Source organism: Triturus cristatus, chromosome 1_1, assembly GCF_964204655.1.
Source record: "Triturus cristatus chromosome 1_1, aTriCri1.1, whole genome shotgun sequence".
Lineage (NCBI taxonomy): Eukaryota > Metazoa > Chordata > Amphibia > Caudata > Salamandridae > Triturus > Triturus cristatus.
Window position 1 is genome coordinate 108,471,512 of NC_140579.1, and position 12,518 is coordinate 108,484,029.

At 44.1% G+C, this 12,518-nt stretch overlaps 1 protein-coding gene across 1 annotated transcript in view; it reads left to right on the forward strand.

The window, feature by feature from the left end:
* The window catches only part of LOC146869676 (endoplasmic reticulum protein SC65-like), a 123,159-nt gene that overhangs the window by 75,253 nt on the left and 35,388 nt on the right, over nucleotides 1–12,518 (forward strand). The window contains exon 2 of the mRNA XM_085609966.1: nucleotides 8,794–8,943. Coding sequence (XP_085466092.1) covers nucleotides 8,794–8,943 — 150 coding nt within the window. The remainder of the gene's footprint in view (nucleotides 1–8,793; nucleotides 8,944–12,518) is intronic.

Sequence of the window (12,518 nt, forward strand, 5' to 3'; positions counted from 1 at the left end):
CCTTTTCTCAGCTTGGTTCTCATCATATTCCACCATCAAAACCCTGTGTTCAGTATCGTCACTCCCTTCCTCCAGAAAAGCAACTCTTTTGCTCGAGGCTTTGAAAACTGGTGAGAAATTACCTTTTCCTCCAGATTTATAACAGTCTGTTCCAAAGGCATAGCAGTTCTTGGAATCCGCCAAGTGTGAGAAACTGCCACATCTATGACAGGACCGGGTGACTTGACTTTTCTGTGAGTTCAGAGTGGGCCAAGATTTCTCCCAAAGTACCTTTCCCTGTGGATTTGGATGCACTTACGGTTTTAAATAGAGTTTTTTCCTACATCATTAACTAGATCACCTTCATCATCTAACCTAGCTACAGCACCATCAGATTTAAAATCTGTTTTTTACATTTCTTTCATGCATCTCTCCGAATCCTCCACAGTCTTGGATATTTTTATTGCATCTTTAAGGTTTGGGTAGTACATGGCCCACAATCTTGCCTGTATCTTTGTTGCAAATAACGATTCAAAACCAATATAGTTCAAGTGTAGGAGTTTAATCCAACAGATCCTTCAGCCTCTCCAACTCACTCTCCAACATTCTAACCTGAGCTTCAGCCCCCAACGTTCTACAGCTGGGCCATCCCATATGGTGAGGAAAGAGGGGGGGGGAGGGGAAAAAGGGAACGGGACAGGTTACAACACATCTCCCTACTAGAAGGAGAATTTCCCAAAACATACAAAAGTGAGTTTGTATACACAATCCCAAATACCTAAGGATAAAACAAAAAATACAGGAGAAATGCAAAACCATACCTCTATAACATTTCATATCACAGAGCAACCCTCAGAAGATAGAACTTGAGCAATAAAGGAAAAAGAATATTCTAGGGTTACATCTTGTAGTCAGCTTGCCAACTTGGAGGTCTCCTTACCCTTGCAGTTTCGTGCTCATCACTAAGGGACGTTGCAATGCTTTGTTCGTCTCCAATGGTGGGCTTGGAACCAGTGATGCTTGGACAACCAGCTATGTTGTCCATGCTCCACGTGCTTCCATCTTCTAGCAATACTGAATTGTTGTGAACGCGAGTTATCCTCAGAGGTTTGGAAAATGAGGAGATCTTGGATTTAGACAAGGAGGGTTTCTTAACGACCACCCATTGGCCTTCCTTCCACCTTTTTTTTTAAACTCCCCAATGTTTGTCGTACCTGTGCTTGTAGTCTTGTTGATGTTTATGAGTTTTCCCCAGCACTGCCTCTCTGTCCACCCAAACAGTAGATCCCCCATTTAGCCGGTTGGGAGTGAGTTTAGAACCCGGGTTCCTCCCTTTGAGTGACACAAACGGGGAAACACCTGCTACAGCATTGGGAGTCGTATGATACGACCACAGCATTTTCCTAATGGCCTCCTCCACCGGTACCTGTGAGCTCAGTGCAAGTTGAATAGTGTCTTTTAACATCCTGTTTGCCCTCTCTACCAGTCCATTAGCTTTGGGGCAGTAGAGCGGGGACCTAAGATGTGTGATGGATAGTGTGGACATAAACTGCTTCATTTCTTCTGAGGCAAATTGGACCCCATTGTCAGTTATTATAACGCCTGGTATACCTTCTTTAGAAAAGGTATCACTCAAAAAATTTATCAACGAAGCAGTAGTGATGGAAGATACCATTTTCGTTATAATCCAATGGGAATGGTAGTCAATGAGAACAAACATGAATCTTTGAGAATGGTTCAGGAGATTCAAAGGACCAATTATATCTAAACCCAGTTTGTCCCAAGGTATGGTGGGGACTTCTACTGGGAAAAGTGGTGATTTGCGGACAACCTTGGTTTTGTCACTGGAACCACAAGCCACGCAACTCTTTTCTTGATCCTCCACTAGAGAATCCATACCTGGGAACCAGTAGTTTTGCCTGATCTTGCTTTTCGTCATGCTTCTACCCGGGTGGCCCTCATGTGCGATCTGAATTATACGTTCATACATATTCTTTGGAGGAATGATTTTACTTCCTCTACAAATTAGGTCTTTTACAATGGACAGTTCATCTCTCACAGACCAGAATTGACAGATAGATTCCGGCACCTCAGACTTGTTTGCAGGCCATCCTGTGCAAATCATATTCTTCAAAGCATCAAGGTCACTGTCTTCTCTTAAGGATTCCTCCCATTCCTTACGATTGATGGCCGGAATTTCAACCAAAAGGATGGTCTCCTCCGGTGGGTTTTGCATAGGATCACCTCTGGTCACAGGTAGTCTTGAGAGACAATCCGCTACCCTATTGTCGTTTCCTGGAACATATATCATGGAATAGTTGTAACCTTGTAGACTCAGTACCCATTTAGATATGCGGGGAGTGGCATTTTCCAGGCGTTTGGTGGAGAATAACGGAAGTAAAGGTTTGTGGTCCGTTCTCAATGAAAATGGGATACCCCATAAGTAATACTTAAAGTGGTTTATGGCCCAATAGCAAGCCAAAGCTTCTTTTTCTATTGTACAGTAGTTTAGTTTGGCATCTCTCAATGTTCTAGAAGCGAAAGCAATCACTGTCTCTTGTCCATTTGTCCTCTGCGTAAGTGAAGCTCCTAACCCCTTCATGCTGGCATCTGTGGTCAGAGTGGTTTTGGCATTGGGGTCAAAAGCACTCAGAATAGGTGACTCAACAATGGCCTCCTTGATGAGTTGGAAAGCTGATTGACACTGTTGATTCCACTCAAAATTAGATCCTTTCTTCAGCAGCTCTCTGAGAGGACGCACTTGATCTGCAAAGTTTTTGACGAACTTGGACATATATTCTGCTAAACCCAGAAACGATTTAAGTTCATCCTTGTTGTTGGACGCTGGGGCTAGCTTAACAGAATCCACCAAATTGGATTTGGGCTTGATTCCCTCGCTTGAGATAGAGTGACCGAGATAGACCACAGATTCCACCCCGATTTTGCATTTGTCTTTCTGAGTGGTGAAACCAGCTTTACTGAGTCTGGACAACACTGATTCCAGAGTTTTATTATGCTCTTCTGCTGATGAACCATGAATCAGGATGTCGTCTTGGAAGCAGAGTACTTTCCCAAGACCTTGCAGTATGTGCTGCATGACGCGTTGGAATACTGCCGCAGCAGATGCCAGACCAAAAGGTAACCTGGAAAACTGATAAGCCCCGTGCGGGGTTATGAAAGAAGTGAGAGGTTTAGATTCCGGATGGAGGGCGACCTGGTGATATGCTGAGGATAGGTCTAGAACTGTAAAGACTTTTGCTCCATGGATGGCAGACAGCATTTCGTTGATGTTGGGTAGAGGGTGTCGGTCCACCCAAATATTAGAGTTCAAATCCCTAAGGTCCACACATAGACGGATACCCTTGCTACCACCCTTTGCGGCTACCACGATGGGCACCAACCATTCTGAACTCTCAATTCTTTCTATGATATTGCACTCTTCCAATCTGTCCAGCTCCTTCTTGAGTGGTTCTCTTATCAAAAGTGGGATGGACCTTGGTTTGTGGACGATAGGTTTAGCATTAGCTTTCAGTTTGATTTTGTGAAGGAAACCTTTTAGGAGTCCCAGTTTGTCTGTAAATACCTCTGGAAATGTATTGCAAATTTCCATCCCAACGTTGGACCTGTCAATCAGGTATACGGGTTCAGGTGCATTAGGGTCTAGTTTGATTCCTAAATCCTTTTGATGTTTCCATCCTAGTAGATTAGACCCATTTTTTGTGATGTAAACCTTCCCCACGGTCGATCTGTCTTTAAAGTCAATGTTCATCAGTAGCATCCCCACAGGTGGTATGGGATCTTGGTTATACCCCCCTGGTTTGATGTCTGGAGGCAAAAGACTGTACATACGTGCCCCTGAATTCGCTTGAAACATAGCTTCATTTACGAGTGTATATGGGGAACAAGAGTCAGCGTAGACCTCATACTTAATATTGTCCAACAATATCTCGCACTTAGGGTAGGAAGAGCTACTGCATTCAGAAAAATTGGAAACTTGGAAAACTATATCTTCGCTAAGGAGCTGTGGATCCGGATCACTCATAATCATGTGGGTGACACTTTTTTTTGCATCATGACACACTTTTGAGAAATGGCCTCTTTTCTTACATTTGCTACATATAACGCCTCTTGCAGGACAATTAACACAGTTGGCAAGGTGATTGGGATTACCGCACCTGTAGCATCTTGGGGGCATATCAACAAGGGCTTTATCTCTGCTTTTTTGGCTTTAAAAGCCAAAAAAGCAGAGATAAAACTAGCGCCCTATCAACAACAGGGTGCTATCACGCAAATTTGCATGTTAGCACCCTTTTACTCTAAGCTTCCCCTTGCATCTCTAATGAGATGCAAAGGGGGCGTTCCAGAGTAAAATAATAGGAGAAATGTCGCTAAGCGACATTTCTCCTATTATCAAGAATGACGCTAACCCTGTTAGAGACAAAAAAAGCAGCGCTAACCGCGGTTAACGCTGCTTTTTTACGTCTGCTAATTTTCAGACTTAGCCATGATATCCTATGGAAGGAGGATATCATGGCTAAGTTTGCCTGTCCCTATCAACAAGGTAACGTGAGATTAACGCTGGGTTTCCAGCGATAATCTCACGTTAGCCTGTTAGCGTGTAGATTTTTATCGCTATTGAGATAAGCGTTGCTAATAGCACGCTATCTCAGCGATAAAAATTCACGCTAGCCGGCGATAATTATCCTCACGCTAAGAGCGCTGAGCGATAATTATCGCCGGTTGTTGTTGATATGCCCCTAGGTTTGTTACCTGTTGCATGGTGTAATTCAGGATCAGAGAGTGGGGGCTTGTGTTTGGTGACTTTACCAGAAATTTTGTGTACAGAGCTTTCCGCTACTTGCTTAACCTCTACTGCTTCCTTCATCTCGTTCATGCAATAAGCTGTATGCTCTATACTTTTAGCAATATCAATAGCGTGTTTCAAATCTGGGGCTTCAGCTAGAAGTCTTTCTTGTATTTTTTTGTTACTAGTACATCTCACCAACTGGTCCCTAATTAGAGACTCAGTTAAAATACCAAACACGCAAGTAGAGGCTAAACCCCTCAAAACAGCAATATAATTTATCACTTTTTCATTTTTCCCTTGAACACGCAAGAAAAACTTGTGGCGTTCTAAGACAATATTAATTTTGTCCCCAAATTGCGCTTCCAATTTCAATAATGTTAACTGATAAACATCATGCTGGACATCCCCCTCGCTTTCCGTCCCCACATTTGCATTTTCAACAATAGAATCAGGTAGGTCGTCAAAATTTCCCTCCCCTGTTTCCCCAGATTGTGCAGAAGGACATGTTGTTTGCGCACAGCAGAAAATCTGTCACCACCTATGGCAATAATGTAGTATTCAAATAAGTTTACCCATTTTTTCCATGGAATCAGGGGATCCCCACTATCATCAAGGAACGCAGGAGGTTGAGACATTGCAAATGCAGACATTATATCTCAAAATGGGAAAAGAAGAAAAAATAAAAAAAATAAAGATGAAAAAGGAATAGAAACAAGAAAAGAAAGAAAAGGATAAAAGAGCCAAGGAGAAAGCGTAAACCAAAAGAGGAGAAGAGGAGAAACAGTCCAACACCGTTGATAACTCCACAATATGTGGTAATAGGCAAATGAAAACCAATCAGGAACAATGCCAAAATTAATTCTGACCAAGTATCACCACATGAGCTGAGCCTGTCAGCAAAAAAGAATCGTGGCAGGCTGAAATCACTGAGTATGAGGAGAATCATAAGCAGGGGCGTCGAAGGTGAATAATAAAGTTTCCCCAGCAGGCGGAGCACAGCCAGTGATGATGAGGAAAGGAGCAGTGTCTCGGTTGCGAGCGTCCTCCGTTGAGTAAGTCACATGTGAGGGGCGGAACGATGAATCTTGAACTCCCCTTCAGGAAACGGAAAACAGACAAGCGTCGCCCCACAGACACCTCACTGCGTCTCAAAGCAAGCAACGGTAGCCAAAAAGTCCACGAAAGGAGCCGACCAGCAGGACGCACAGAAACAGGTGTTAATCCTTAGGTGAAAATAACGCCGAACATGAGGAGCAACTGCGCTGGAGAAGACGGACTCACCAGTGAGGGGGTCATGGAAACCTCGGGCCACTCGCAGACATGGGAAACCACATCCGTAGTTCACAACAGCGCTGGGACCACAGGCCACGGAGGCAATCTCTCGTAGAGCTTCAGGAGTGGGGAGCAAGTAACGTTCGCCGCTTCCAGTAATCACAGGCAACGGAGGCAATGTACCAGCAGAACGGGTGCAGCGTAAGTGGGCACACCACAGCAGGAAACCGCGCAACTCGAAGAAGACTCACCCCTCACAGCATCGGCAGGCAAACGATAGCACAGCAGACACCGGTGACATAGGGCAGAGCAGACCCACGGCTAAAGCAGAGGAAGCACAGCAGCAATGGCGGACCAGCCAGTGACCAAGAGAGGCAGAATACACTGGGGAAAGGATCCAACCGTCCCAGCACGGTAAGTTGAACTCGTCACCAAAAAAAGATGTTGCAAATAACGATTCAAAACCAATATAGTTCAAGTGTAGGAGTTTAATCCAACAGATCCTTCAGCCTCTCCAACTCACTCTCCAACATTCTAACCTGAGCTTCAACCCCAACGTTCTACAGCTGGGCCATCCCATATGGTGAGGAAGGAGGGTGGGGGGAAAGGGGAAAGAGGGAAAGAGGGAACGGGACAAGTTACAACAATCTTCTTGCTACTACATTGATCGATGAGTTGATCCCTGATCATTTCCTCAGTCATGGGGACAAGCTTACATTTAGCTGCCAATTCACACAACCGAGCTACAAACTTATTGATAGTTTCCCCAGGTTTCTGCGTTGTGTATAGAATTTGTGACGTCTCATTACAGTATTAACAGTTTTAACAAAGCAAATTTTTGACCTCAATTTAGCTTCCTTAAAAACATCTTCTATAATGTCACCATTTTGTTCATGAGCTTCAGGTAAGTATTTGAAAATGTGTTGTCCTTCAGTGCCCAAACAACCCATCAAGATTGCCTTCTTTCGTGCAGGTGAGAAGTTGGTACCTCCCAGTGCCAAATTATAATTGTTGAAAATTTCAGACCAATCTTCCCATTCGATGGGAGGTTCTCCTTGTTGCGACAGAAATGATAGTGGAACAGTGATCGACTGGCTGATATTCATGTTGATAAAGAAAACTCTTGCTTCCAAAATGAACTGGATGGCGTTGTGAGAGAATAAAACAAGGATATGAGTGGGAATGTAGGATGTCAGTATGTTATACACCAGGAGAATTGAGCAGATCAAGGGGTGCATATAGTTCACTTTTCTTTTGAGTAGATAAGGTTTGGCAGAGTCACAATTAAGCTCACACTGTCTCTGGCATTCATGAATAAACCCAGGGAACAGAGGTACAAATGTCCCAGATGTCACACCCCTGTTAAGTGAGTAAGTCAGAAAAACGTGGCTGGGTATTCACCAAGGCAGGGCAAGCATCTCGAAATTTCAAAAGAACACCGATGAAACTAAATAAAGAATCCACGCCTGCTCTCGCCCAATTTACTTGTGCAGGAATATTGAAAGCTTCACCACACAGTGGCAGGCAAGCGCGGGGCATTGTGAAGCTGGCACCACTCCACTGGAAGCAAAGAGGAAGTGGCGTGATAGTTGACGATTCCCTTTTCCAAATAATCATACGCCACTCCACTGGATGCCACTCCACTGGACGCCACATCACTGGACGCCACTCCACTGGACACCACTCCACTGGACGCCACTCCACTGGACGCCACTCCACTGGACACCGCTCCACTGGACACCGCTCCACTGGACGCCGCCCTGTTGAACACAGGGAACAGACTTTCCACCATATACTCAGGCCACAGGTACATCGGAGCAGCTCTCCAGGCCTCGGTCGAAGCTTGGCTGTGGCCGCTCTCCTCAGATGATGCAGGACGTGAAATCAGTGCCCGACCACGGAAATCTCACCTGTCGCCAAATAATGCGGTAATAATGAGGACACTCTGCTGCAAGGTAAGAAAGCTCTTCAAGTCTTATTCATAGCAACCTCCCATTTCAGTCAGGCACAAACCGCCCCCAACGTCCGACATGGGATCCTATGATGTCATCGCTCCAGGCAGCGTGACATCAATGGAGTTCCATGCGATCGACAGGAACAAGATTCAACAGAGTCATAGCCCCAGGAGCACATACCCACTGCTCCCCAGGTCCAATGGCCACATTACCTTTAATGCTTTCAACAAGGAAATGCTGTTTTTTCTCTTAAAACGTTAACATTTGGTCCAAACCCTTGAGATATCAGACCCAACAAAATCCATAACTTTTCCTATTTCCAACAGGTATGTGAAAGAACGGTGCAAGTAAAAATTTGTTAGACTAAAAACTGGGCAAGAAGTTTGAGCTGCAATTGCCCTGCTTTACATCTGTTTACATTGGTTGAGCCTTTTATACCTGGCGCACCAGTGCATCTTCTCTTCTGGGGAGGGGTGCTGCTTATTAATTGATCAGTCAATTTTTGTTAACAAATTTGAAAAAAGCCTGGGTTAATTAGAAGAAAACGCTGTACTTTCTAGATGTTAAAATGCAAGAAATTATCAAAGAAAATATAATTATTTAGTGGGCAGATGACAAATTAACATCCGTGACTCTTAAATTTGTCCAAAAACAGAATTGTTTCAGCAACAAAATAAAAATGAAATCCAATGATGTTTTCCCGTGAATCATGCTTTTGTCAAGTTCCCAAAGACTGTAAATGCTGCAGTTCATGGAGATCTGTGTGTATCCTTCTTCTAGGCCAACAAGATCGAAAAAGCTGTCTCAGCAGCTCACACCTACCTGCAGAAGAACCCCAAGCACGAGATGACCTTGAGGTACATGAACTACTACAAGTCTTTGCTGGACGTCGACGAGTTTCTGGTAGATATAGAGGCTCACGCCTACGAAGTAAGTTGAGATTCAATGAGCTCATGGATATGCTAGAAGGAATTGTAGCCCCTGTGTGTTTTCTTATTCCAAATAGAGCCAGTAGGTGGTACCAATGGGTACCAGACCTTCTTCTGAGGTCTTGGTGTGACCATAAAAGCCCTGGGCATGTGTTTGTTAGTGGCGACTCAGTCAGTTGGAGTTATTTAGTTTATTTATTGAATTAGTTGTAATGCCGACATTTATAATTAAAACCAAAGGCAGTGCAGTGGTGTATAATAATTAGGGCCACTGGAATTATGTGACAGGAGTGGGCCAAATTATGCGGCAGGGTTGACTAAATTATGCGGCAAGAAGAGGCAAATTATGTGGCATAATGCGGCACATTTCTGAAACTAGCACTTTAATATTCTGTCATTTTTACACTTGTTAACCCTGTCTGGGCATAGCTTGCACCGTATTAGTACCAGTTTGATGCTCAAACATATCAACAAGCAAGAGATAGGTGACCAGTCACCTTTGCAAAGGGCCTTCCACTGTGTTGCGGCATCTTTAGTAAGTTTTAAACCGTTTTTAGCTAGAAACACATTTTTGGGGGGGTAAAACCTGCAGATTATGCAGCAGATGATGGATTATGTGGATAATGCGGGAGATCCATAATCATGGGTAAAACACAGCAGCCGCACAATCACATAATTCCAATGGACTGATAATAATGTACCAAAGCTTTGGGGAAGCCAATCTTTATTTTCTCAATTATTTTTTTTGTAAGCATGAAAACTATATTTGAAAACGAAATTCTACTTTTTGATGCAAACATTCTAGATGGCTAATATCGGACTTAAGAAGGCACAGTGCTCTTTCCCACACAATATATGCAGATTGACCACTGCTCAGTTAATGTTAACATGTTTTTGCACTTGACCGGTATTACTTACCGAGATGAATCTCACATGAAAATGATCATGTACTATATATATTTGTGTACATTTATTGTAGAGTCCATACCTGAGAATCTGTACTAAGTAAATGAGCAAATGCTGACACGTGATGTGAGACGAGCCATGTGTGTAATGTATGATTGTGCGCTTTTCTTTAGGGATACTGTAAGAAATGGGATCATTATTTGGGGTGGATGACCACCCACATCAAAGAATAAAACCACAACCCATGTCAGGGTATGCCTGCAAAGTTACTAAATTAACCTGAGTTCAAACCTCTGGTAGCTGTGGCATAAAGCACACAGAGTTAACTTAGGCCAGTGTGCTCAGTAATTATGCATTTCCAAAACAGTAATAAAGTTGAAATTAGTAAAAATGACAAACTGATTCAGAAAAAAAGAGTAAAATCTAATAAACAAAATGATTCCAAAATGATAAACATCCAATAAGGCGAATTGGAGATATGAGTTTCTAAAGTTTCAAGTAGGAATAGTGCCAAGAAGCACAAAGTGCCAGTGACAGTCAATGGTCACAGTTGACCGGAACCTAGGCGCAACATGGCACTGATAGCGATGGAGCACAGGTTGGATACACCAACCAGGTTTTTCCTGGTCAAAGATTTTACCTTGTGACTTTTATACTTTAAGTCTCAGTCCGCCATAGCAGTACACTTCCAAAAGCCCCAGTGGAGCCACTTAGAGACTCACAGGGTGTCGGGCAGAGGCCAAACAGCAGGGTGCAGTCCAGGTCCATTTGTCACTAGTCAGCCTGGCAGTGGCATGAAAAGGCCTCTAGAAGCTTTCTGTGTCCCTGTAGCTTTAACAGGAGGTCCGCCTTACGACCATTGGAATCCACATCTTTGTCCTAGGTGCAAGAGAGAGCAGGTCCAGTCTTCTAGGCTTTTCTCAGGTGGCAGACATTCGGCTAAGTTCTCTTCCGATCACCCTCAGGCCCAGACGTGTTCTGAAGTAGGTTCCTGAAAATGCTACATTTATGAATGGCATGGGCTGGTGGGTGGGAATAACTCCTGGGCATGCCCTAACCAATGGGGTTTAAGGTCCTTTGGTCAACCCTACCCATTATGGGCATTTTAAAGATGGTGAAAGTCTTTGGCCTGGCCAAACTTGGACTCAGAGGATTGGAGGTGTATGTGGGGTGTATAGTATGGCAAACCTAGTGTCCTGGTAAAAGAGAAAGGGTATGCTGTTCCAATAGAGGACAGGGTGAGGAATGTGACAGGTCACATTAGTATTCTCAGTTACAGACAGGTGCTAGATAGGACAAGGCAAGGCGTGCTTCGCCAGGGATAGCTCCAACAAGGAGCAAGGGCCCTCACACTCCCCGAGGGGTGTCATGCTTCATCATAGGGCAGCTCCTCGTTGGGCCAGCGCTGCAATGCCCAACGGGCCCCACAGGGGAGGTCTTTGCCGGAGGTCTTCTCAGTTTGCCGTCGTGAAGCTACAGGATGTTTTTGGAAGATGTCAATGTATGGTGAGTAGAAGTGGAATTGTGTGCGTGTGGTTAAAAATGACTCCTGGATTCTCCAAAGACAATTTATTCGAGGAGTACCTGGGCCATGGATAAAAAATTTTAAAAAATAAAAAACAGACTAAGAGGTCGTAGACCGAGGAAGAAGGATTAAACCCGTCTCAGTTCTTGGATTAGCGAGTTGTGCAGGGGGTCGACATGCCTTATTCAGTCCGTATGGATCTATGCATTACATCAGGAACTTTTTATCCTCATCTACTCAGAGTGGGAGGCGTGTAAAGACTTTGCCAAAAATTTGTAAAAAGTCACATCCCCTCAAGTCGGGATTCAACAGTAGTCCTAATTTGCAGTGAAAACTAAAGGTACAATTATACCTTCTGGAAAGATCATGTACCTAAATAGGGGGGGTGATTCTGCCCCAACAGAGACAAGCAGGGCAGCTCGCTGGTGTTGCAAGAAAGACCAATTTTAGTCTGGATGGCTCCTAGTATGGGACCTACCCTACTATTGGAGCTATCCCTTGACGAGCACGCACTGCCTTGTCCTATCTAGCACCTGTCTGTAACTGACAATACTAACGTGGCCTGTCACATTCCTCATCCCGTCCTCTATAGGAACAGCATACCAGTATCCTTGGGGCCTGTATACCTGGCCTACTAAGCCCCTTGTCCCTCCCTGTGAGACTCAAACCTAGTGTCCTCCCATATCTGACATTAAAATTCAGTTTGGGGGAATCAGTGTACCCACACTAAACCCAACAACAAAAGTCTGGAACAACAAAACTAGAGTTTTCCAGCAACCTGACCGTGGATACACAAGAGTTGTTTATGCATTCAGGTTCCCTTCCTTTCAAGTGCAACCCAAAGTGTTATTTGTAACCCCAACAGACCTGTCAAGCAGGAACTGACATTCCAGAATGATTTGGTACTGTAATATAAAAAAGGATGCTCAGAGCTCCACCCTCATATTTTGGGAGGCTCTGAGGAGTTTATTGTTTACTCCTGGGATGCAGTTCACAGCTATTCAGAAACCAATTACTGGCTGGCAGAAGTGGAAGAGCAAATGCAAATTTAGCCTCCAGAATCTTCAGGCAGACAGGGAAAAGGTAACTTTCTACCGTTCCTTGATATTTATTAAAAAATTTGACTTCACTTTTGGATTGGAGCT